At 40.8% G+C, this 23,924-nt stretch overlaps 2 protein-coding genes across 5 annotated transcripts in view; both read left to right on the top strand.

Annotated features, from left to right (window-relative positions):
- Positions 1-578: 578 nt before the first annotated feature.
- The window catches only part of LOC137292078 (uncharacterized), a 365,314-nt gene continuing 341,968 nt past the window's right edge, over positions 579-23,924 (top strand). Inside the window, exon 1 of the mRNA XM_067823633.1 lies at positions 579-719. Within this exon, the coding sequence (XP_067679734.1) occupies positions 650-719 (70 nt within the window). The 5' untranslated portion in view covers positions 579-649. The remainder of the gene's footprint in view (positions 720-23,924) is intronic.
- On the top strand, positions 7,520-14,258 carry LOC137292201 (mucin-5AC-like). 4 transcript variants are annotated; one of them, XM_067823776.1, is made up of 6 exons: positions 7,520-7,660; positions 9,446-9,631; positions 10,250-10,538; positions 11,271-11,444; positions 11,991-12,107; positions 12,274-14,241. In XM_067823776.1, the coding sequence occupies exons 3-6, from the start codon at positions 10,325-10,327 to the stop codon at positions 12,444-12,446; spliced, it is 678 nt and encodes a 225-aa protein (XP_067679877.1). In that variant the 5' UTR covers positions 7,520-7,660; positions 9,446-9,631; positions 10,250-10,324; the 3' UTR covers positions 12,447-14,241. The 4 variants fall into 4 exon arrangements, with proteins under 4 accessions (XP_067679877.1, XP_067679895.1, XP_067679869.1 ...); XM_067823794.1 differs by having other exon boundaries at positions 7,551-7,660; positions 10,216-10,538; XM_067823768.1 differs by lacking the exon at positions 7,520-7,660 and having other exon boundaries at positions 9,335-9,631; positions 12,274-14,258.

The following is a 23,924-nucleotide window of genomic DNA, read 5'->3' as shown; positions in this document are numbered from 1 at the left end:
AAACATATACAAAATTACAAATTCAGTAGCCGATCTTAAGCCCGGTAGAGAAAGCATTAACTACCACGATAACAGAGGGTCCCGTGATACTTACCTTTTAATGCGGAACAACATTAACTCCATCTTTTGTATATCGCCCTAAACTTATTAACGTATGTAGATCTCTGGAGTTTGTGATATGTATGTATGTATGTATGTATGTATGTATGTATGTATGTATGTATGTATGTATGTATGTATGTATGTATGTATGTATGTATGTATGTATGTATGTATGTATGTATGTATGTATGTATGTATGTACGTACGTACGTACGTACGTACGTACGTACGTACGTATGTATGTATGTATGTATAAATATAAAATTATATATTTTATGTTCAATATCTATCAGGTTCTTTAGTCCTGACAAGTTCCCCTTTGACAGCGACAAACGGAGAACTCTTCACCCTGATCTGCAGCAGTAACACAACTGGGGGACAGGATAGACAGTGGAGCAGAGATGGTACATTACTCTTCATCACAACACGAGGTTCCACAAGTTACACTGTAACCAACCCTTACGTCTTCAGCAGATATCTGTTAGGACGTGTCAGTGTCAGCTGTGATGCCACACAACACAACGTGACTCTCAGGATCATCTCCACCATGGACAATGGATCCAGGTGGCAGTGTGAGGATAATGGGAGCAGTCAGAGGACCAACACGTTGACGATATGTGAGACAATGTGCTTTCTTTGTTCATTATCAACTACATAACATCATTTGCTTCGTCAGGACCAAGCCGTTGGTCAACAACAAAATAAACATTCAAGGCATGCATCATTTTGGACATTTTCCCAACTATTTGACAGATGATCAGCACAGTCTGTTACAACATTTACATTTCGTAACCAGACACAAAACAGTAATTTCTAAAATATCTGTACTCGAACATCTGAACCAAGGTATCCTGATGAGATGTACAGAAATACGTTTGAACTGTACACCTACTAACCAGTTGCTTTGCAACATTAATATATCCCAAAACAGAGATAGTGTCTACATTCTTTATTAAATCGAGATAAATTTATAACTAACACGTTGGCGATATGGGACACACAATGTTTTCTATATTCATTTATGATCAATAACAAATAATTATTTGTTGGAGCACCTTTAGAAATCAGCATCACAACTTCTCGTGAGGACCTCTGCCGTAGGTCAGGAGTCATTAAGACAAGCAGCCACTTTGCGAGAATCCGTCGGACGTGAACGCGCGACCTTTGGGTTGGTAGCCCGACACCTAACTGGCTTACTGACAGCTATATCCATAATGTTACACAATGGGCAAAGTTATCACCCCCCGGAAAGAGTCGAATACGTCACAGACATTTAGGTTACGGGGAGTCTTGGTGTCCTTAATCTACGGACCATTGCCGAACAGCTTCGATGCCATTTGGCACACTCGTCCCACTTTGTAAATTACGAGATACCGTGTGGTGTGGAATGTGCCGATATGGCGTGAACTACACACGGTTGTTGACATCAGGCGGAGACGTTGAAATCAGGGTGCATGCGGGAATGACGTACTTTTATAACAATCATCGAGTGATTTTGTGACACAAAAGTGTTGTAGGAACACTGGAAGGGTATCGATAATGTGTTTCCGTTAGCAAAAATTTCCACATTAAACCATTTCATAGTGTACTTTCGACGTTTTGTGGCTCCTGTTTTTGCATGAAAAACAGTATTAATAATGCCAAAGGAAAAACAACCCATGGTACTGTACTCAAAGCAATATACCGGCCATCTACCTATTGGATTAGGTCATTTACGCTAACCCTAAACCCCTCGAAATAATCCTAATAAAAACAGTCCTTTGACCGAAAATGGCACGAAAATGGCTGACGAGTACCGTGTACGGCTTCGAAAATTAAAATGCTAATAAACTCCATTTCTGTCTAATGATGCAAATTACTGATTGAAACATACTTGTGTAATAAGTTTACTTTTCATATAATGCAATTGGCCCTATCAGATACGTTGAAACCGAACAAGAGAATACATTTAAATAATTAAATTGACTGCGAATAAAGAGTATGGAAGAATGTGACCGATATTCTTGCTAAATTAAGCACAATAAAAAAAAAATAAAAAACGTAGCACCTCAGCACCCCGCAATACAAACATATGAGCGCATTAGATTGAAAGTAAAAACTAATATTGAAACTGGTGCTTGCAAAAAATTGCGCATCCGTAAATAAGCAACTAGGGGAAAGTCTCAACATCGTTGGGTTTATCTAATGCCATAGCAAGTAGAGATGAAGCATCAATGAACAGAGCTTTCAAACCTGAACATTTGTCTCAAAAACCTGTTCAGACAATCACCTACTTTTTAACCGATCCGAAGTTTCTCGTGTGAAAGTGAAAATACGACCTCACTAACACCTCTGGTTACACTGAATTCCAATTCCATGTTTCACAGGAAATTTATATTTACAAGTGACTTTTAATAATAATTTAATTTAATCACACCGTATTTCTTTATTTTATGGCGAGATGTAGGCAGAATGACCTTAACTAAGACAACGGAGACTGTCCGTGTTTGATGAAGTCGTAAATCATTCACAATGCATCTGGCTCACTGGTTTTTATCTTTTTTTGCTTATTCGGTAGATAGAATGACCTTAACTACTGGTAAACACATATAACATGATCCACGACCTGACAAATGACCCCAATTTGCATACTTGGGAACGCCCCACAAAACGATCCACTCGAAACAAGAGGGAGACAAGTTGTGTGATGAATATCGAGAAGTTCATTTTCCCCCGTGGGTTTCACGCATGAATTGTTATAGCACACTCGATTTGGGAACAGGTACAATCCCACCAAATTGAATCAACACAATATACTGAGCAAATATGTTTAGGACCACCGATCCATTTCATGAAGCAAATGACATTTTCCTGGTTTTTTTAAAAACAGAATTGTTGAATATCTAAAATGCTTGTCAATGCCCCAAACATCTATTTGTCTTCGTCTTAACTAAAGGTTAGAGTGGAATATCAGTATCTTATGCCTGAAATTGCAGTCTTATCGTTCGAAGGAATATGCAGTGTTGTTTTAATGGGTAAAGTTGACTTTTCGTCTGCTAAATATTAAATAGATAATAACTACGTATAGTTAATTGTGTTTCATTTAACTATTTAATATGTTAAACGTTATCTGTTACTGAATGGTGGTGGCTAAATCAGAGTAGCAAGGGGGAAATATTTTTATCCCATAACTTTTTACCTATTTCTCTGTACGGGCTGATTTCCGTCAGGGTTAGCGGTGTTGATTTCATGTCACGGTTAGCATGTATTGCACGTGCATAATCGTCAAGCTACCTGTAGCAGCCAAGTGTACTCGACCAATGCGTTGTACCGCCTCTCTTGTCACAAATGCGTTTAGTGCGCAGGATCATCTAATATGTGTCTAGCAGCAAGACACCGCAGACTGTCCGTGTTTGATGAAGTCGCAAATCATTCACAATGCATCTGGCTCACTGCTTACACCTGTTATAAGTTTGTTTTCGCTTATTCAGTGTAGTTTTGTAACGCACAATGAGACTGATATAATACGAATTCCGTAGAGGCAGAGCCTCGTTTTGGGATTTTCACTATTTCCGGGTTTCCGTTTGTCAGAGCTCGCTGTACGACAGAGCACACTAAGCGACAGAGGACGCTGTACGACGTGTTTGGAAGGATTTCAACGAGCGTAGTGTTGCAATATACTAGTGCTTAGATGTCTCAAGTCAGACTGATTAACATTTTTGTATCCAGTTAAATGAATTTGTCTATAAATTCTTGACTGGTTATTACACTACGTTTCGCAATTGGACGGAACCCAGTCAACAGGGAACGTTACTTTTGCGTAATCAATATATTGCCTTGACGCACTTGCTGAGCAAGACAACCTTGTTGCTATGCCGGCTTCATAAGGCATTGTTTCGAGAACGTCCATTGGAACAAAATCATATAAAATTACGTAAAAGGGTATTATGTCGTATCTATAAAGTTTGTGGTGCTGTATTCTAAAGGTAGACTCATTTGTTATGTCAACAAGACAATCATACACATCCAAGACATGCAACCGTCAATTTTAACTTTATGGTAGTTCATCAGTTATCTTGTTCGCTTTGCTTCAGATTTGGCTCCAGCAACGACTGTTTCACCAACTACAACACACACTAGTCCAGTTTCTACAGTTTCTACGACAACAACCACTACAGCAACCTCACCGTCTGCGTCAAAAATCCCCCCAGGTGACACTAGCATGTAAATCAGTACATCCCCTGTTACAACGCCATATGAATGTCCAGGTTGAAGGATACAGTTCAGATCTTCAGGACTAGACGAACGCGCATATCTAATACAAAATTTTAATCGTAAAAAAGCGAACGCCTCTTCATCAATATGAATTCCTGAAGTCTGAAGCTTAAGCTACATGTTGTCACTGAAGTAACCATCATTGAGAAGGTGGTATAGTCTCACCAGACGTACATACTGTTTCATGTCTACCATGATACCAGTAGCTTAACTTTAAACATATGGCGTGATGCGTTTTCATATTGTTTAATATTGAACACATAGTCATGAGAGCTGAAATGATGCGAGGGTACTGAGTTAGATTTCTCACTTATAGCATGTGTTACGTCTCCTGGTGGTGTAGCAGCTGGAACTGTTGGCGGTGCTGTGTTCGGCAGCGTCATCACTGTCGTTATCATCGCCCTGTGGATGCACAAAAGGAACAAGTACAAAGGTGTGTTTTAGGTGTTGCACGCATGATTTATACCGCCAGTAGAAACGAATTGCCCACAGAACAAGGTGAGGCACATGTGACTTAAACGATATTCGTGAAAAGATATATCCTGTATGTTAAACGTAACAGGGGTATACATGCACTCCACATTTGAAGTAACATTTGACGGAGTGTTATTTGTTTAAGATGGCCAAACTCCAAACGAATACGCCTCGACATCAGCGTGCGAAGACGTCGATCACCAATACGCCATGGCACCGAGGCAGTACGTCAACACCGTGCAGGATACAGAGACACCAGACTACGAGAATACATGTACAAACAGGGGTACAGGAGAAACGGCCTACTACAACACTACACAGTGAACACCGTGGTGGTACAGAGACACCACACTACGTGAATACAGACAGGGATACAGGAGACACGGTCTACTACAAAACTACACAGTGGGAACAAGACACCACACCACGAGAGGAGTACAGGAAACACGGTCTACTACAACACTACACTGTGAACACCGTGGTGGTACAGAGACACTAGACTATGTGAATACAAACAGGCGTACAGGAGACACGCCATCCACAACACTACACAGTGAACACCGTGGTGGTACACAGACACCACACTACGTGAATACAGAGAGTAGTACAGGAGACACGGCCATCTACAACACTACACAGTGGTACAGAGACACCACACTACGTGAATACAGACAGGAGTACAGGAGACACGCCATCTACAACACTACACAGTGCACACCGTGGTGGTACACAGACACCACACTATGTGAATACAAACAGGAGTACAGGAGACACGGCCTAAAACAACACTACACAGTGGTACAGACACACCACTTTATGAGAATACAAACAGGAGTGCAGGAGACACAGCCTACTACAACACTACACAGTGCTACAGAGACACCACACTACGTGAATACAGACAGGAGTACATGAGACACGGCCATCTACAACACTACACAGTGAACACTGTGGTGGTACACAGACACCACACTACGGTACGCATTGATAAGCCTGCACATATATATTTGTGACAAATATGCATTATTTTAAAATTATATATGATATACCCCAAATTAACATGCATATGGAATTACGTCAATTGGCCCAATATAACTGGCACGAGTCTGGGTACGTCTAGGAAAACCGTGCTATGCACGGATGTGGGCGGTGTCAAAATGTAGACCTGAGATTAGGAGAACCGCTTTGTTTGACGTTTTGCTGAGTGATCTTGAGTGATGTGATCGTGAAGTGGAGCGTAAATGTTGACGTTATCATTGATACCGTCATAACTGCGCACCTGATAGCAAGAATGTACTGTGTGCAGCAGCAGCCAGCTATCCAACTATCAAGGTTTTAATTCCTGATGCCTAATAGGGCATAACAATATGGCTGACGATATTTCAGTTTGACAAATTCATGTGGTAGGTCTTGATATTTATAAGGTGAAAATAGTGAATTTAACATAAAAGGATCGAATTAGTTGAGCCATAATGGATAGACAGATCAGTAAAGAATTGAAAATTCAGAAGGTCCTTGAAATAAATCTGTACAAACTGTTTTCAGCCTATTTATATGTCTTACACTCTACATTCTAATATGTGACAGGGATACATTTAATTAATCGAAATGATACTATATGTCCAAAATAAAAAGAGAATTCAGTCATATTTTCACCTCTGCTAATGAAGCCACAGAGACAGAGAAAGTTCAACACATTTAAAATGTAATGCTCATATCCTGACTAAAAGATATGTTGAAAGTGAGAATAGTCATCTGGGATAAAGGAAATAATACATTAGCTGTGGAGATTGTGTAAGCTTCTGAAAGCAGATGACATCGCGTTGTTAGGGCTCACAAGTCTGACCTCTCCGGGAAGAGATCCACTGCGGGAGGTAACTGTAATAGGAAAGAAGGTAGATGAGGTCATAGACTGAGGTTTTCATAAAATCATTTATTGGTACCAGAACAAAGAAGACTTTGTTAATTAATGCGTGTACAAAGACATATTAACATTGTCCATGTTTAAACGTATTCTTCTCTTGGTTATTGATGACCTCTTTTAACGAAATAATCTAATAAAGTGCATGTGTTGAGAGGAAGAAAGACAGCATGGTGTGAAGTCTGTAGTCTGACATGACAATGACAAATCACTCAGATGACATGTCATGTCAAAACTGAAGTATCTGACCGGATCTGAAACGTAAGCTACTCACAGAAACAGACCCGTATATCAAAGCAGTCAAAATTACACCCAAACCCATCATCTTCGGTTGCACCCCACCCTTCATTGCTGGTTCTTGTAGCGTTGTTGGAACCCGTGAAGAACTTGGTTAGAATTGGTCTCCAGGAACCCATGCATTCCGTAAGGAGCGACCAACGTGATCAGATAGTCAGGCTCCCTGTTATCGTATCCCATCTGTGTAGATCGATGCTCATGCTGCTGATCACGAAATTGTCTGGTCCAGACTAGATAATTTCCAGACTGCAGAGAAGTGCAGGTGTTCATAGTTACACTTCGTAATAGGTTAAACCTGTTATTTCGTAATATGATCTTTTATCATCATACTGTGAATGGTAAACATGGTTTTAACATGGCTACATAACAGCAGGTAGATTAGACCGCATCCCGGTCGTGATGAAACGAAATCATTTCACGTACTCCCGGGTTGGAAAAGTGCACGCCCTGGTTAATATTGCAATATCTTGTGACCTGAGAAATGCGCATTTCTAGTTAGGACAACCTGTGAGTGACACAGTACCTGCTGTCATTAATGGTGTATCCACATGTTACAAAGACAGTTGGTTGTCACCCCTGACCTGGAGGAGATTAAGCTTCAGTTGATCATTGGTGAGTACTCGTCCACCCGGCTAAGATGACACGTAAGTACTGGTATATTACATTTGTAGCTGAGCTGCATATCAGTGAAACGCATGCCTCTGTAGTGACACTCAGAGATACAGCAAGGAGGGTGTTGTAACATGAACTTCCAGTTGGGCACGGCATGCTTACACTTCTCGTGAACACCTGGTGTCATCACTGATTTTCAGTGGTCTATCTACAAGATTTTCATTGTTTGTCCTGTACATCAAATAGTATATCTGAGGAAAGCCCTAACTGGTTATTATTTTACACAATATACAGCAAACATTGGTGCAGTATGTAACTTCAAATGAATAATATAATGTGAATAAGGAAGGTATACATATATTTGTGAAGAGGAGTGCGAACCTGAGCACATGTCTTACACTTAAAATAAACCAAGGAGTGAAAGTAAAACTCATCAGCCGCTGAGATGATCTCGCATATATAAGTGAGTGAGCATAGTTTTACTCCGCTTTTGGCAATGCCAGATATGGCCTCTCGTGGAAGTTGTACTTTTGCAGATGACTGATCATATGGATTAATGGAGAGATAGATGGATGGATGAATGAATGAATAGCTCGATGGATAATCCCCGCGTGTTCACGTTTTGATCACATCCATACGTGTATACGTGTATACGCTGAACATACCCGGATAGAACTGCCAGGTGGCCACTGCGGAAAGGTGACAACACCTACCATATTTGAGAAGATAAATACCCGGCTGATTGTGTAACGCTATTGTATCTTGTAACTGTATATGACAGCAATTAGCTACCTCACTGACTACACCATCGAAACTCCGGGACGCTGGTGGCAATCCCATGTTATATACATACAGGGGGCAATGCTGACCAATTGACACTTCAGTTGGAAGTACAGTGAAACACCATTGTGTCGAACTTTCATATGTGGAACCAACGGATGTCTCGAAGGAAAGGCCACCAAATTCGTTGAAGCTGTTATTTCAGTGTTGTGTTGGACCTTGTGAAGCTCGATGTATTTACGTATATCTTCAACCTCAACACATCGAAGTGTAGGATAATACTGCCATCTGTAGACAGATCATCACTGAAGTGGTAGATGAGGATGGTGACACTGACCCGGGAAAATCCCTATATCTCATTTCGTTTGTCCTAGGGGCGTTGGGTTAGGCAAGTGGCTAAGGCTAGGCTAGCTCGTCACGCTAGAGACCAGGGTTCGATTCCCCACATGGATACAGTGTGCGTAGCCCATTTCTGGAGTCTCCCGGCATGATTTGGCTGGAATATTGCTAAAAGCGGCGTAAAACCATACTCAATCTTTTGTACATTATTCTGAAATAAGGGCGGTGGTGTAGCTTTGTGGTTAAAGCGTTCGCTCGTCACGCCGAAGATCAGGGTTCGATTCCCCCCATGGGTACAATGTGTGAAGCCTAATTTCTGGTGTCCCCACCGTCATATTGTTGGAATATCGCTAAAAAGCGGCGTACAACTAAACTCACTCACTCACTATTCTGGAATGTGTGGAAGGTATTCTCTTTACGTCAATGTATCGAAGTATTTTTGTGAATGACGACTTTGTACTCTTGGAGAAAATACACACCTTTGCACCTGATCTCAGTATCTGTTACATGTGTACACACGGCTTGTTTACTGTTACTATAAACGACACAGGGATTATCGGACAGCCTGAGCCATATGAGGGTGTTGTGTCATTGCTACATGTACACAGTTTACTCTCTAGGAGACAGAGATATGAGACAGACTGACAACAAAGAACGTATTTTCAGAGATACATGAAAAAGGTTGCGAACTGTGACACTGCCCTAGGAACATCGGAACTGCCTTGATCAGCCATCAACATGTAGAATAACACAATTTTTAAACTGCCACCGACAATGCTGACTATATGATGGCCATGTACTGGATTTCTCAACTGTTGGTGCTGGCATTCACTGGCTTCCTGGAACACGTAGGTGGGTGCTGGTTAAACAGAATGGCATTTTCCTGACATATGTGTTTACGTACCTAACAGTGGTATTATTTATAATAATGCATATTACCACTTATTCTTCTGCATACGTTCTTCAGGCAGAATAGTCTTCGCAATCCGCAATCCAATGTTTGCATTGTAGTATTAGTACGACTCACAGCAACGGTCATACAATACACAATGCCTCTCGGGAAGTGGTCGAGTGTAACACATGTTGTATCTTGGAATGCACATTTGAGTACTTTAAAAAATCATTGAGTTCGAATCTCGATTTGGATGCAATGCTACAAAGTACTAGTTCAACGTCTTTCGCTCTGCAGCTACAAAGTCATCAGCATGTTTACAATACATGTAGTTGGTTCTCGAAAATGAGAGAATGTCTATGCACATAGTAACATTAGCGATGACGAAATAACCTTCAGTAAGAAAGACTTAAAAAGATGGTTCTATAAATGAGATGACACTAACAACATTGACGCATGTGTTAATCACACTATATTTATTAATTTATATAGATCCCTGGGGTTAAAAAGTTTGTGATATATTTTTATGTGCAATATTTATCAGGTTCTATAAGTTCTCACAAGTTTCCCCATGACAGCGACAGACGGAGCACTCTTCACCTTGATCTGTAGCAGTAACACAACTGGTGGACAAGAGAGACAGTGGAGAAGAGATGGTACCTCACCAGTGTTCACCACAGTGTTCCACAAGTTACAGTGTATCCAACTATGACGTCTTCGTCAGGTATCTGTCAGGACGTGCCAATGTGAGCTGTGATGCCACACAACACAACGTGACACTCAGGATCATCTCCACCATGGACAATGGATCCAGGTGGCAGTGTGTGGATACTGTGATCAGTCAGAGCAGCAACACGTTGACGATATGTGAGACACTATGTTTTCTATATTCAATTAAACACAATTAAAAATATAAAAATGCACCAAAACTGGTGCTTACAATAAATTGCTCACCGTACATAAACTGGAAACTCCCAACATCGTTGGGCTTATTCAAAGCCATAGCTAGTAGATGCGATAGCGAGACAACCTTGTTGCTATGCTGACGTCATGAGGTGTTGTTTCGAGAACGTTCTTTCGAACAAAATCACATATTATTACATAAAAGGTTATTATGACGTATTTATAAAGTTCGTGATGCTGTATTCTAAAGGTAGACTAATTTTTGTCAACACGACAACCATCCACATCCAAGACAAGCAACCGTCATTTTTGAGGTTCCACCAGCGCAAAGATCAATCTTCAGCACAGCCGGTTTCAACAGGACATTTATGTTATGTAATCAATAACAGTGGTTTCTACAATATTTGTACGTCACCATTATCAAACCAGGTATCCTGAGCGTAATGTGTATTTCCTAGTTACATACCAGCTATATTTATTAATAAATCCATATTCAACCTGTCTAGATTTGTTTTAACCTCGTGGAGACTGAAGTTATCTCACTTAGACTGTCCGCGCCAATCACAACACAACAGTTAGCTTTATGTCCATGATACAACTATGACGTAACTACTGATCATGTACTCACTCACAACAGAATGTGACTGAGACGTTATGTTTTACTGTGAACTTGTTACCTTGTTCGCATTGCTTCAGATTCGGCTCCAGCAACGACTGTTTCACCCACTAAAACACGCTCTACACAAGTTTCTACAGTTTCTACGACAACAACCGCCACAACAAGCTCACCGTCTACGTCAGCAGTTCCCCCAGGTGACACTAGCATGTCCATTAGTACCTCTCCTGGTACAACGCCATATGAATGTCCAGGTAGGTCTGTGAAAGATACAATTCAGATCTTTTGGACTAGCAAGACAAACGCGCATTTCTACTATAAATTGTGAAAAATGCCAACGTCTTTCCATCAATATGAATTCCTGAAATCAGGAGCTTTGGCTACAGGTTGTCACAGAGGTAACCATCACTGAAGACTTTGATCAGGTGGTACAACCTCACCAGACCCACATACTGTTTCATGTTACCAGCAATAGCTTCAAACATATACGTTTTCATATTGTTTGGAATTGCATACATAATTTTACACATAAACAATAGCCAAGGTATATTGTTTAGATTATGTAGTATGTTTGAACCACGTTACATAGACGATTGGCAAGTTTGATAGTGTTATCGCGTTTGCCATACACATTTGTAGTATGCATTGATGCACTTGTGTATCTAACAGGAGTACGACAGCATATTCGTCCTCGTGTGAGGAAACCGTTCAACTGATAGTAATTCCAACTCTGTTCTGTGAACCTGAGTCATGAAAGCTGAAATGACGTGAGGATACTGAGTTAGATTTCTCACTTATAGCATGTGTCACCTCTCCTGGTGGTGTAGCAGCTGGAACTGTTGGCGGTGCTGTGTTCGGCAGCGTCTTCACTGTCGTTGTCGTCGCGCTGTGGATGCACAAAAGGAACAAGTACAAAGGTATGTTTTAGGTGTTGCAGACATGATTTATACCATCAGTTAAAAACACGCTGGGGCACAAGGGACGTAAACGAAAATTTGTCAAAAGATAGCCTGTATGTTAAGCGTAACGGGGTTATAAGTTCTCTTCGTGCTTGAAGTAACATTTGAAGTTATATTGTTTAAGATGGCCAAACTCCAAACGAATACGCCTCTACGTCAGCATACGAAGACGTTGATCACCAATACACCATGGCTCTGAGGCAGTACGTCAACACCGTGCAGGGTACAGAGACATCCGACTACGAGAATACAAACAGGGGTACAGGAGACACGGCCTATTACAACACTACACATTGAACACCCTGGCGGTACAGAGACAGTACACAATACATGTGAATACATACAGAAGACACTCCCTGCTACAACACAACACAGTGGACACCGTGGTGGTACAGAGACACCACACTACGCGAATACAGATAAGGGTACAGGAGACAAAAGAATATAAGAGTTCAGAAAGGTATGAAGGAAAGTATCCATTTGGAAACCAGGACTCGACCTATTGTTATAGTTATCTAGCATACTAAAGGAAGGAGACAACCTAATGCGATTCCGCACACCACAGGGCCACCTGACAATGAGAATGTTTTTTGCTTACCGACAGTGTATGACCAACATTTGAATTATCTAAAGATCAAGGCCTAGATTGTCGAAGCTCTCTTAGCGATAAGATAGTCGTAAGTTAATGATAACGTATGACGACTATTTCGAGTTGAGAGGGCTTCGACAATCTAGACCCTGGTACAACAGGGAGAACATAGGGATACAGGTTCTATATAGGTTTTATTGTACACGATCATACGCATGTGTTCACCATCGCAAAAAATATTATATCCTTGCTACTTATAGTGGCGGTGCGGTGCGGTGCGGTGCGGTGCGGTGCGGTGCGGTGCGGTGCGGTGCGGTGCGGTGCGGTGCGGTGCGGTGCGGTGCCAAGTGGTTAAAGTGTTCGCCCGCCCAGATTCGATTCCCCACATGGGTACCATGGCTTGGAAAGACAGTCATGTTGAGAAAGGTGTACCACAATCACTGCTGTCGCATCACCCGCATCTCATTGATACTGTGCATGCAATGGAACTAGGGCACCAAAGTATGTATATTAAATGACTGAAATGGACAAGCCGTGAGTGAGTGAGTGAGTGCGAAGTGATGCATGTGTCAGCCTTCTCCGACCTTGGAGGACCCATACCCACGAGTGAAGTACTGGCACAGTCGTTTACAACCGGCAATTGAACTCGTAGTGACAGGTTTCCATCATGACCAAGGGACACAACTCAGCACGCCATATCGTGCCTCCTAATCGGACTGTGACTTAAACAGCATATCAGAGTCCAGCCTTGTGTGCAGATTGAATCATTCGTTAGCTGTGATTGGATTCTTGTGTCAGATGTTGTGCTTTTCAGATGTTCGTCATCCTGTAAGTAAAACGGAACAGATATTTTCAAGCGGCAGACGTCTATATGTATATTTTTCCACAGCTGCCTGTACCCGAGAAAGGAATTAGTTGTGGTGGACTTGGTTTATTTTAAACAAATAACTAACGAAGTCAACCGGAGATATTTGTTGTTGTTAACCTTGGTAACCCCTTCTGTGCTCGCCCTTGGACCGTTCATAATTTTTTGTGACTAGGGGTGTGATGATGATTTTTTATGGAGAATCATGAACTACCCACCCCCACCTAGAATTATGCACGAAAATGCCTCGGTGATACCTGTCCAAAGTGACAATAATTTTCTTGCTTATATAGTTAGGTCCCCTTCTTGTTTTTCAAATCGGTTATAGTTTCCCCGTGTTCACAAAACAGGCTCGGCCTGTGTAACCTGTGTGACGAATCATGGAAACAGTGGGCCCCATGCGAAACCCGTGTTGACGTTTAATCCAGGTTATCATGATTGGTGTAACTCTACTCAGAGGTACGGCACACAGGTTAAGCACCCTTTGAATCACGTCATCGATAAATTTAATGTTTCCATAGTTACAAATAACAGAATGTTTATTATGTTAATATGTATTTGTTATTCATGAGAGAAATATTACTCTCGATACAAATGTAGTAAACATATAAATGCAGTAAACAGTCAAGCAAAAGAAACGCATTTTTCGAAAAAATGGTATCTCACATCTGATTTCCTCAGAAAGTATTGACGTTAATTGCACGAAACATCCCAAACGTTTCTATGAAATACTTTCCAAGGCAGAATACGAACAGTGGTTCCGAGTATACAAGAGTGTTCAAGATTGGTTATGAATCAATGGATGGCACTCAGTACTGACTGACTGAGTTTGGTTTTACGCCTTTTCAGCAATATTCCAGCAACATCACGGCGGGGGACACCAGCAATGTTGTTCCCACATTATACCCATGTGGTAATTCGAACCAAGGACTCCGGTGTGACGAGGCAAGGCTTTAACTACTAGGCTATCCCACCGCCATCACGTTAAGACAATGACATCGATCACTTGGAGTGAGTGAGTGAGTGAGTTTAGTTTGACGCCGGTCTATAAATAATCCAGTGATCGACAGCTTGCACATCGATGGGGAACCGATGATACGTGCCAACCAAGTCAGCGAGCCTGACCACCCGATCCCGTTTTTCGCCTCTTGCGACAAGCATAGTCACCTTTTTATGGCAAGCATGGGTTGCTGCAGGCCTATTCTATCCCGGAAGTTCCCGGGTCACATCACTTGGAAGCTGGTACCCCAGAGCATTGCCCCATTTACTGGGGCAACTATTGTTGCAACTGCTGCATCATCCGCTGACATTTGTCAACGAAGGCGAACAAGCGGTTCTCAGGTTATGAAATCGAACGCAAGCAGTTAGTTTGGAATAGCTGATCTTGGTGAATTGAGTTCAGTCGCGGAAAACCCGAGTCACATCATTCGCCACTCATGGTTATATAGCCCCCACCCCGGGAAAGTTTCAAAGTGTCTTGCTTTTACAGATCCGGATAAATCACACAAGGAACACCCATCTGTAATGTAACCAGTATATCCTCGTGAGCCACGCCTGGCTCAGCTCGACGCGGCAGACCCAACTACAACCTCTTTTACGTCTCATTGAGTATGCAGCCCATTGAACACTGTCATTGTGAACCTGAACAAACCACTGCTTTCACCAGCTCAACAGAAATGTAGGTTAGTCTTAACACCTAAACGTTGTATAGGATTTAGTATGACAGCTTGTTGTGTTGTGAATGGTTCTGACTGAATATAGTTCTGTCGGCTGACTGTCGCCTTGCTAAGTCAGGTTTAACGCTACATACCTGCATGGTAAGTCACACAGAACACAAACATGGTCACGACAAACCCGAGATATACTTGTATATGTTGCTGTTGGAATGCATCTGAACATCTGGCCATCAGTAACTGATTAGTGTGGACAATCTGCAGTTTTCTTCATGTCTAGTGCTCATGGAGTCATAGTGCGTGGTATGGGTCATTTCTACGTCCTATTGTTGGTGGTGTGGAGTTGTGGGGCCGGGACTGTTGATGGTGAGTAAATCACGACCTCCTATATAGCATGTCAGATATTGTTTGAACATATTCAGTAATGGTCTAACCATAAGGAGACAGATGAAATGGTCTAACCATAAGGAGACGGATGAAATGGTCTAACCATAAGGAGACAGATGAAATGGTCTAACCATAAGGAGACGGATGAAATGGTCTAACCATAAGGAGACAGATGAAATGGTCTAACCATAAGGAGACGGATGAAATGGTCTAACCATAAGGAGACAGATGAAATGGTCTAACCATAAGGAGACAGATGAAATGGTCTTTCCTGCCCACAATTTTGTGACGTATTGTCAGGCTAGATAACAATAGCTCTTCTGGGAGACGTATACTGATGTAAACCACCGATATAACTCATGGCTAACACACATGGCCAGATATTGTCATGTACTGTCTCATGTCCTGCCACAATATCAACTAGGCCCCACTTATCGTGGGTTCGAATTTAAAATGAGCTTTCTTCTTTTTGGTCCCTGCCTATGTTTTTAACCAAAGCGGCGAAACCTACATCACTTGGATCTTCCCCAACGTGTAGGTAATAGACCGTGATCTGACATGAGCACTGTACATAGTGTCGATGACAGCTTGTTCCTAATATCTGTAAAATTGATTTGAATTTCCTAAAATCATTTATTTCTCGTTTAACAGTTACAAAACTGTTTTGGAACTCTCCATGTAAACAAAAACCTGTTATTTACCATAATCAGTGTAGCTGTGTTGGTGTCACTGCTTTGCCGGCACATATGGGAGGATGATGAAGTAGAGGTTTAAATACGTAAATGTTTATTCGAGTGAAACCTCATGTTTTCGCACAAACGTTTATTAAGGATAGTGCTTTCTCTGTTGTGAGTGTAAGAGAGCGATCGTGATGCGAAAGTCATGGTGTTGTCAAGAACACTTTTTGGATGTGAGTGATGTGACGTGATGTGACATAATGTGACATAATTCCCACGGTGCAAATAGACGGTTGTTAGATAGCTTGGATTACGTCACCACTAGATTGTGTCAGATGTTTCAGAAAATCGATACTGTCTATATAGTTGAAGTTTTTCATTTGCCATTCAGGATTTTGTAAACACTCTAGAAGAAATTGATAACTGACTTTTAAGATTTAGAAAATTGCAGTGGTATAACTTATAATATTCAATACTTTTTTAACCGATACGTTTTCAGGTTCTCTGCGACTGACTTCATCTCCTGCCAGTGCAACAGAAGGGGACTTGTACACTCTAGTGTGTACCAGCAATAGTTCTGTCCCACTGAGAACCTGGTTCAGGGAGACTGTTCGCATACTGGAGACACGTTACACTAGTACCAGGTGTGATTCGGTTGTACTAAATGCTGAAGTTTTCGATGCCTACCTGCATGGACGTGTTGATATTAAGCTGGTGACCTGTGGTATCTTCCAGCATAATGTGACCCTGAGAATAAACTCTTCATTAGACGACAGAACCGTGTGGCGATGTAAGGATAAAAGTACAGATGAAAATAGCAATACATTCACAATAGGTGAGTAGATATTGTCAGGTACTGTACTCTAACCTGTAGACAATGAAACTGCATGGTGATGTAAGGATACAATATTTTGACAATAGGTGGGCAGATATTGTCAAGTGCTGTACTCTCTCTTGTAGATTGTCTGGGTTGTCTCGCCCTGACTCATGTATTTAGAAGCGGTAGTCATAAAGAAGACAGATTGCTGAATTTGTTTGTTTTCTCTAGATGTCACAGATGGACAGCCAGCTACGACCTCGATATCTGATGCTGTTTCATCCTCATTTGGAGACAGTACAGGTGACGTAACGTACTTTGTCTTGATGGGCCGAACCGAAGTAGGCCTACACTGAAGAAGTGAAAGACGTCACTTTAGGATCAAGATCTCGAACACATGCACTACGATATAGGAAAAACGTGTATTGAAACACATACATAATTGATATATTCTGCCAGAGGTGACTCCATAAACAATATCACTATCATGTCTGTTGGCTTCCAAAGTATTACTGATTATTGTTCGTCATTTCTTACTCCGTTCCTTATATTTGGTACACTTACATATTGGACACCCTGAGGGTTAAATTATCAGGAGCATAATTATTAGTCTCATTTCGTGTGTTTAAGAAGTAAGCAATCGAACAAAGTGATAACAGACAACAGATTTCACACTTAGAATGTAGACCCCTTGTTCGCTCAGAGTGCTCGATGTAGGACATTTAAGGGCTTCTTCCCATCAGCTGTGTGGGTATCATCAAACGATGGATCATGCTAGAATCATCACTCACTGTAGTTGAGACAATGTGCTGGTTAGTATCTAGCAGGACAGTAACGATGTATCGAAGTATTGGTGGATTCCTTTAGTTGAGTATCCGATAGGAATTCATCGATGGTAGAAACGAAAAGACTATCGACCCATCGATTGTATGTGTGACTAACGCTAGTTTAGTTATTGACTTTATTTTTATTAAATATGTATGTTGTTGTGTATTTTTTATGGTTTGGGTGCAGATTTGCAGCTTCGTTGAGTTTATGTTGCAACTGTTTGCTTGATCTGGTTTTCAAGTTTCTTGTCAGCTATTCGTACAGACTGGAACTAGTCCGGCTTGTTTATATTACAAATAAACGATACATTTATTTGGGAATTGACTTCAAATACGACAGTTGAAAGCTGAGTAGTTGTTTCCCCCTCAATAGCCACCCCTAATATCTAGTATGTATTCAGCTGCATACACACAACGTATTCTACAGCATCTGAAAATGCGAGATTGACTGCAAATTGTAATTGATATTCATAATAATAATCCATCTCTGCATTGTACTTCATCCTTTCTTTGACAGTTACAAATGTCCTATCGATAAAGAGTTACGTTTCTTTAGAAGAGGATGACAGTTGGTGAGCTAGAAAACATGTAAATAATATCCACACATCTAATTTGAAATTGGTTTTGTAAATATACGCTGTAATTATTCGCACGTATGTTATAATCAACAGAAAGTACACCGGTAGTGTCGTCCCTGACGTCCACGCAGACATCAGTGACATCACCTCAACCAGGTATAGTGTATACGTTGTCTTAACCCTGCTATCCTATCTGTCTACATAATAGTTGACCGGACCCAGTTCTTTCTAATTCTCCCCGTGTAACCTTGACCATTATCATATAAGGGGGTATGTGAGGGACATTCTAGAATTTTCGCGATATCGAACTTGGAAATGAACTTGACAAAATAGAACGAAATTCGGCGTTTCTCGTGATCTTTTTTATTTAGAACTAGCACCTTCTGTCAAAAGTCAAAGCCAAACTTCTTCACTAAATTTTCACGCCTTGTCGCCTCTCCTCACTCTATCATAATGTAGCCTCCGGAGGCCGAGGGGACGAGTGAGTGAGTTCATATTTAACGTCACATTAGCAATATTTTACACGAGAACAAAAATAAACATTATAATGGAACCGAAGGGGCGAGATGGCTATGAGTGTTCCATATATGACGACAGATATGTTGTTTTTATGTTTATCGTTTACAGATGCATCAGTGTTGTCAAAATTCATTGTGTGTATATCAGAGATCCTTTGAAGGAGTGTAAAACGTGCCTGACATATTTAAAACCTCGTAGAGGAAATGCTACGTAAAATTAAGTCAAGAAACGTATTTAAAAAAGGTCTTATAAACCAACACACGACTACTCATTCCACGAAAGCATATTTTAACAAGCCCTTGTATTAAAGCATGGAGATATTGCTTATCAATGTTCTCCTTTCCTTGCCAAATGACTCCTGAACTTATTCTTCAACTCAGTCAAGATTCCGATAAACGTGATTACCGTTGCTCTTAGCCGTCGGTTTCCCTTCATCAAACTGGAGTATATACAGGTCGAGGATGAGTTGGCGAGACACATTCTCTACACGACTGTATAAATAGAATGCACTCAGTATATTGCTTCTTTGCTCTCTTTAACAGTATTATGGTTAGAGGGTGTATTTGGTAGTTCTGTGGGAATGGAATAACACACTGGATGCTTTCACTAAGGGGCGCAGGCCCCTGTGTCTTTTCGAGGATTAAATATTTGAAAAATATGCGTATATAAATTTGAGATGACTCCTGCTCGAAATGCTTCCCAGTACACTATATCATGACAAGGACGGACACCTCAGTGCACCTCACTCGCGGCCTGATTTGCCGATCGTACGCTACCATCACATGCAATCAATTAAAAATTTATGTAAACATAATCGACCACCACTCATGACACCTACCAACTCCTTATTACTATTTTTTAAAGTTGATTTAAAGCCAATTTTCACCCTCAGCTAAACGATCTTGACACAAACAGATGACGATATATCCACACAAAACGGGTGTATGGTCGAGGCAAGCGCTCTGGTTGGTTGATGCTCGTTAATGATATGTTTACAACTGGTACTTTATTTCGAGAAGTCATTGCAGGAATATTTTTTTTCACATTTGATCCAACACAAGTAGTCGATAAAAGTAAATATTCCCGCGAATTTATAAAGAATGTGTAAATTTACAAACGTTGAATTTTGAACCGTAATTTCCTCGTTAGTCTATGCTCTAATTATGTAGTACTGTTTGTTTCAGAAAATGAACTACCTATCATCTACATTGCCGTTGCTGGGGGTGTTGCTGTTGTCATCATCATTGTCATCGTTATCAGCGTCGTCGTTATAAGACGGAGGAAAGGACAGACAGTGAAACTAGGTAGTTTCCTCATTCTCTGTAAAACCGAGCCTGTTGTAGAATGTATTGTAAAACATATGTGCCAAGTGGTCAAACAGCAACTGCCTTATTTCCATCCTCTTTGTTAAAAGAACCGTGAACGTCCGGGGTAGAATAGACCTTCAGCAACCCTTGCCTTCCATAAAAGGCGAGTATGCTTGTCGTAAGAGGCGACTAACTGGATCGGGTGGTCAGGCTCCCTGATTTGGTTGATACATGATATCGATTTCCCATTGCGCAGATCGATGCTCATGCTGTTAATCACTGGATTATCTGGCACAGACACGATTATTTACAAATAATCGCCATATAGATAGAATATTGCTGAGTGCGGCGTAAAACTAAACGCGTTCGCTCGCTCTTTGCTAAAAAGAAGGAACAGTGCCCACAAGATGAAAACAGGAGAGAGAGAGAAAGAGGAGACAGAACTCTTTTGTTCCTATTTATACGATCCATGAAGATTCGGAATAGAATAGGTCGTCAGCAACCCATGCATGCTACAAAAGTTGACTATACTCTTCGTAAGATCATGTTGTTGATCACTGGATTGTCTGGTCCTAACTCGATTATATACAGACCGCCGCCATATAGCTGGAATATTGCTGAGTGTGTTGTATAATTAAACTCACTCACTCACTCACCCATATTAATATTTTATATACTATTGTTTAATGCGTATTTGATCCGGCTTGTAGCTATGTTAAACCATCGAACTCCCAGAAGGCTGGGTTCCTGCAGGAAGAAAACCCACAAATTGATCTATGACAGCCGTACCGTGCAGCTACTGCAGAACTACATGGATACCCAAACCGGTCAGGCGAAATCTAAGAGGCGAAGCTTTATCTTTTGGTGAAGAAATGTCACTGAATGTATGGCATGCAATACTTCAACATGTGCTATATGATTGTAGGTGAAGACGGTAACGTCGTCAAGACAACGGAGGTGTAGTCGTACCAGCCGTGTCCATCAGGCCAGGAAGAAGTAACCATGGCAACCACGAAGTGAACATATGGAGGGTCCTGATAAGACCTAGACTAACAACTAGTCTCTGAAATGAACATATTTTACTGCAAAAAAAAAACGTTCATAGTGAAAAAAATAATTCAATGAAATGGAGCCCTGAGACTTTCCTCATTTTCAGAAGCTATGGAAATCTAGACTTGCCACATTTTCTAGACTTGCGTGGACTTTCTTGGATATATATACTTAGGGTCTGTACGACAGACTAGATAAGACCATGCCAAGCAAGTTTGAATGTTGGACAGTAGCAGTTCCTGGAGACACCGTAGGTCCACGTCAGTTGTCGTCAACATCCCAGTCGTTACGTCTTGCTGATGACCTTGAATGACGACGCTGATGGTGAGACCCTGTAGCAGATCCATTCACTGACGATGAGGACGCGTGTCAGATAAAACTGTACCATCCTGAAGAGTCACTGGCGTTGTAATTCCACAGAGATTGCACATGCGTCATGTTGAAGTAACGTCACATCCTGGGGTTGTGGCTTCGGTATTCTGCGTCCGTGTGTGTTGTGTACCAATTGTGCGAATGTGTGTTGTGCGTGCATGTGAATTGCGAGTGTATGTATGAGGGCATGTGTGTGTTATCCTTGCGAGCGCATTCCTGTGTTATGTGTGTCTTATTGTCAGTGACATGTCCGACAAACTATTTGAAAATCTCAAAATACATACATTATGTATACACAGTTGATCGAGTTCACTGAGAAATGCATAGCTGCACTACAGAGACCTGATTTTGCGATTAGATAATAGATAGTCTCAACTATACATTCGTACATCACTCGTTAGAAGCGATGTAAATCAGCGCATGTACACACTTGTTGTCTTTTGATTTAGGCGAAAATTGAGCCAATCCACTCGTTTATGTATAAATATATAAATATGTTTAAACCATATCCCTAATAACTACCTATTAAAATATCCCTCAACTGCCTTAGTTTCCATTCTATGCTCCACAAATGAAAATGTAATACGCAATCTTGCCCTCTATGTAAACCATGTTGTTATCCTTAGAAGCAAGATCTTATCTGAACTGTAATTTCTTTCGCGAAATGTCTGTAACACGTGCTGATAATATACTTATATTACTTGTACATGGGCCGGAGACCTTAAGTACAATAAATATCTTTGACTTTGACTTTGACTTTGACAATGTGATTGTTTTGAGACAAGAAATGCCAAGAAACATTATCATCGCTCTGGAAATCTTACACATGTTGCTTCAAACATGATTGAATATTTGAGCCAATTTGAGCACAAGATGAAGTACCGACTGACTGACTGACTGACAATACATAGTTTCAGTATCATTCAGCGTGACGTTATTAATTCACTGAGGATAATGAATAATGACATATTGGGAATAATGAATATTCAAAGGTTTCACAACATCGTATAGGAGACCAGTTTTAAGGAAAAGTTAATCTGAATGATATTTCAGCTGACACTTTTCAACATAGAGTGAACATCTTTTCAGTCTAAATAAATATAATCCCTGAACCGTACTGCGAGAAAATGTTCGACACCAGCTTTACATACTTTTACATATGAATGTATGTTTTTTAACCCCCGAGTCAGCAACATTTTGCTAATGCTGGTCGGCTGATAATAGAGTCTTGACCAGAGAAACCGGTTACCCTTGACCACCGACCCATCAGACTATATCGCGTGGTCATTACCTAGGTCCTGGGTGGCGGCGTGTGCACTGACCTCAGGTCTCGAATTAAATGACGATAGTAACGTCGAGGTCGGACAGTCCTTCCATGGGTCACCGTAGCAAATTTCTATTATATGTTGAATCAAAAATGGAAATAGTAAAATATTGGTTGAAATCATAAGTATGCCATTTTACAGAGTGCCTTTTCTAAATGTTACAATATAATGATTTTGTACGATAGACATGTGATTGGGTTACAGATGTCAAATATTTATTGAATATATTGGTTTCGGTAATATATGGCTAGAACACGGCACAGGCCTGCATCCATGCAAATCTTCTTATATCCATTAAAGAAAGGTTTCCATATATATCTATCTATTTCTGTCTGCCTCTCTCACTAGACGGACGGACGGACAGACAGACAGACAGATAAATAGATAGATATATAGATCGATACATAGATAGATAGATCGATACATAGATAGATATATAGATAGATATATATCCAGACTTGGCTTGACCAATTATCTGTCTCAAATAAATGATTTCATTAGAGTATGTTTAAGCTCTCTATATGCAGATGAAACCTTTTTATTCTATTGAATGTTCGGAAATACAGAATCACGCTTACAAAATTTCGTTGCTCCTATCATGATTCGTTATTTGAATAAGGTAGATATATTGGAACAACAGCAACAACAAACAAACAAAACAAAACAAAAAAGAACGATACAATGTGTAAAATGTGTGAATCGAATCTGATTGTAGATGAATATTATTGTCTTTGTGTCTGCCCAGCACCACGCTTACATAAATAATATTACATTGATGATATTAATACT

The sequence above is a fragment of the Haliotis asinina genome, chromosome 1 (genome assembly GCF_037392515.1).
Source record: "Haliotis asinina isolate JCU_RB_2024 chromosome 1, JCU_Hal_asi_v2, whole genome shotgun sequence".
In the NCBI taxonomy this organism is placed as follows: Eukaryota; Metazoa; Mollusca; class Gastropoda; order Lepetellida; family Haliotidae; genus Haliotis; species Haliotis asinina.
The sequence above is the reverse complement of the archived record's forward strand: the minus strand, read 5'-3'. Positions and strand labels throughout refer to the sequence as shown.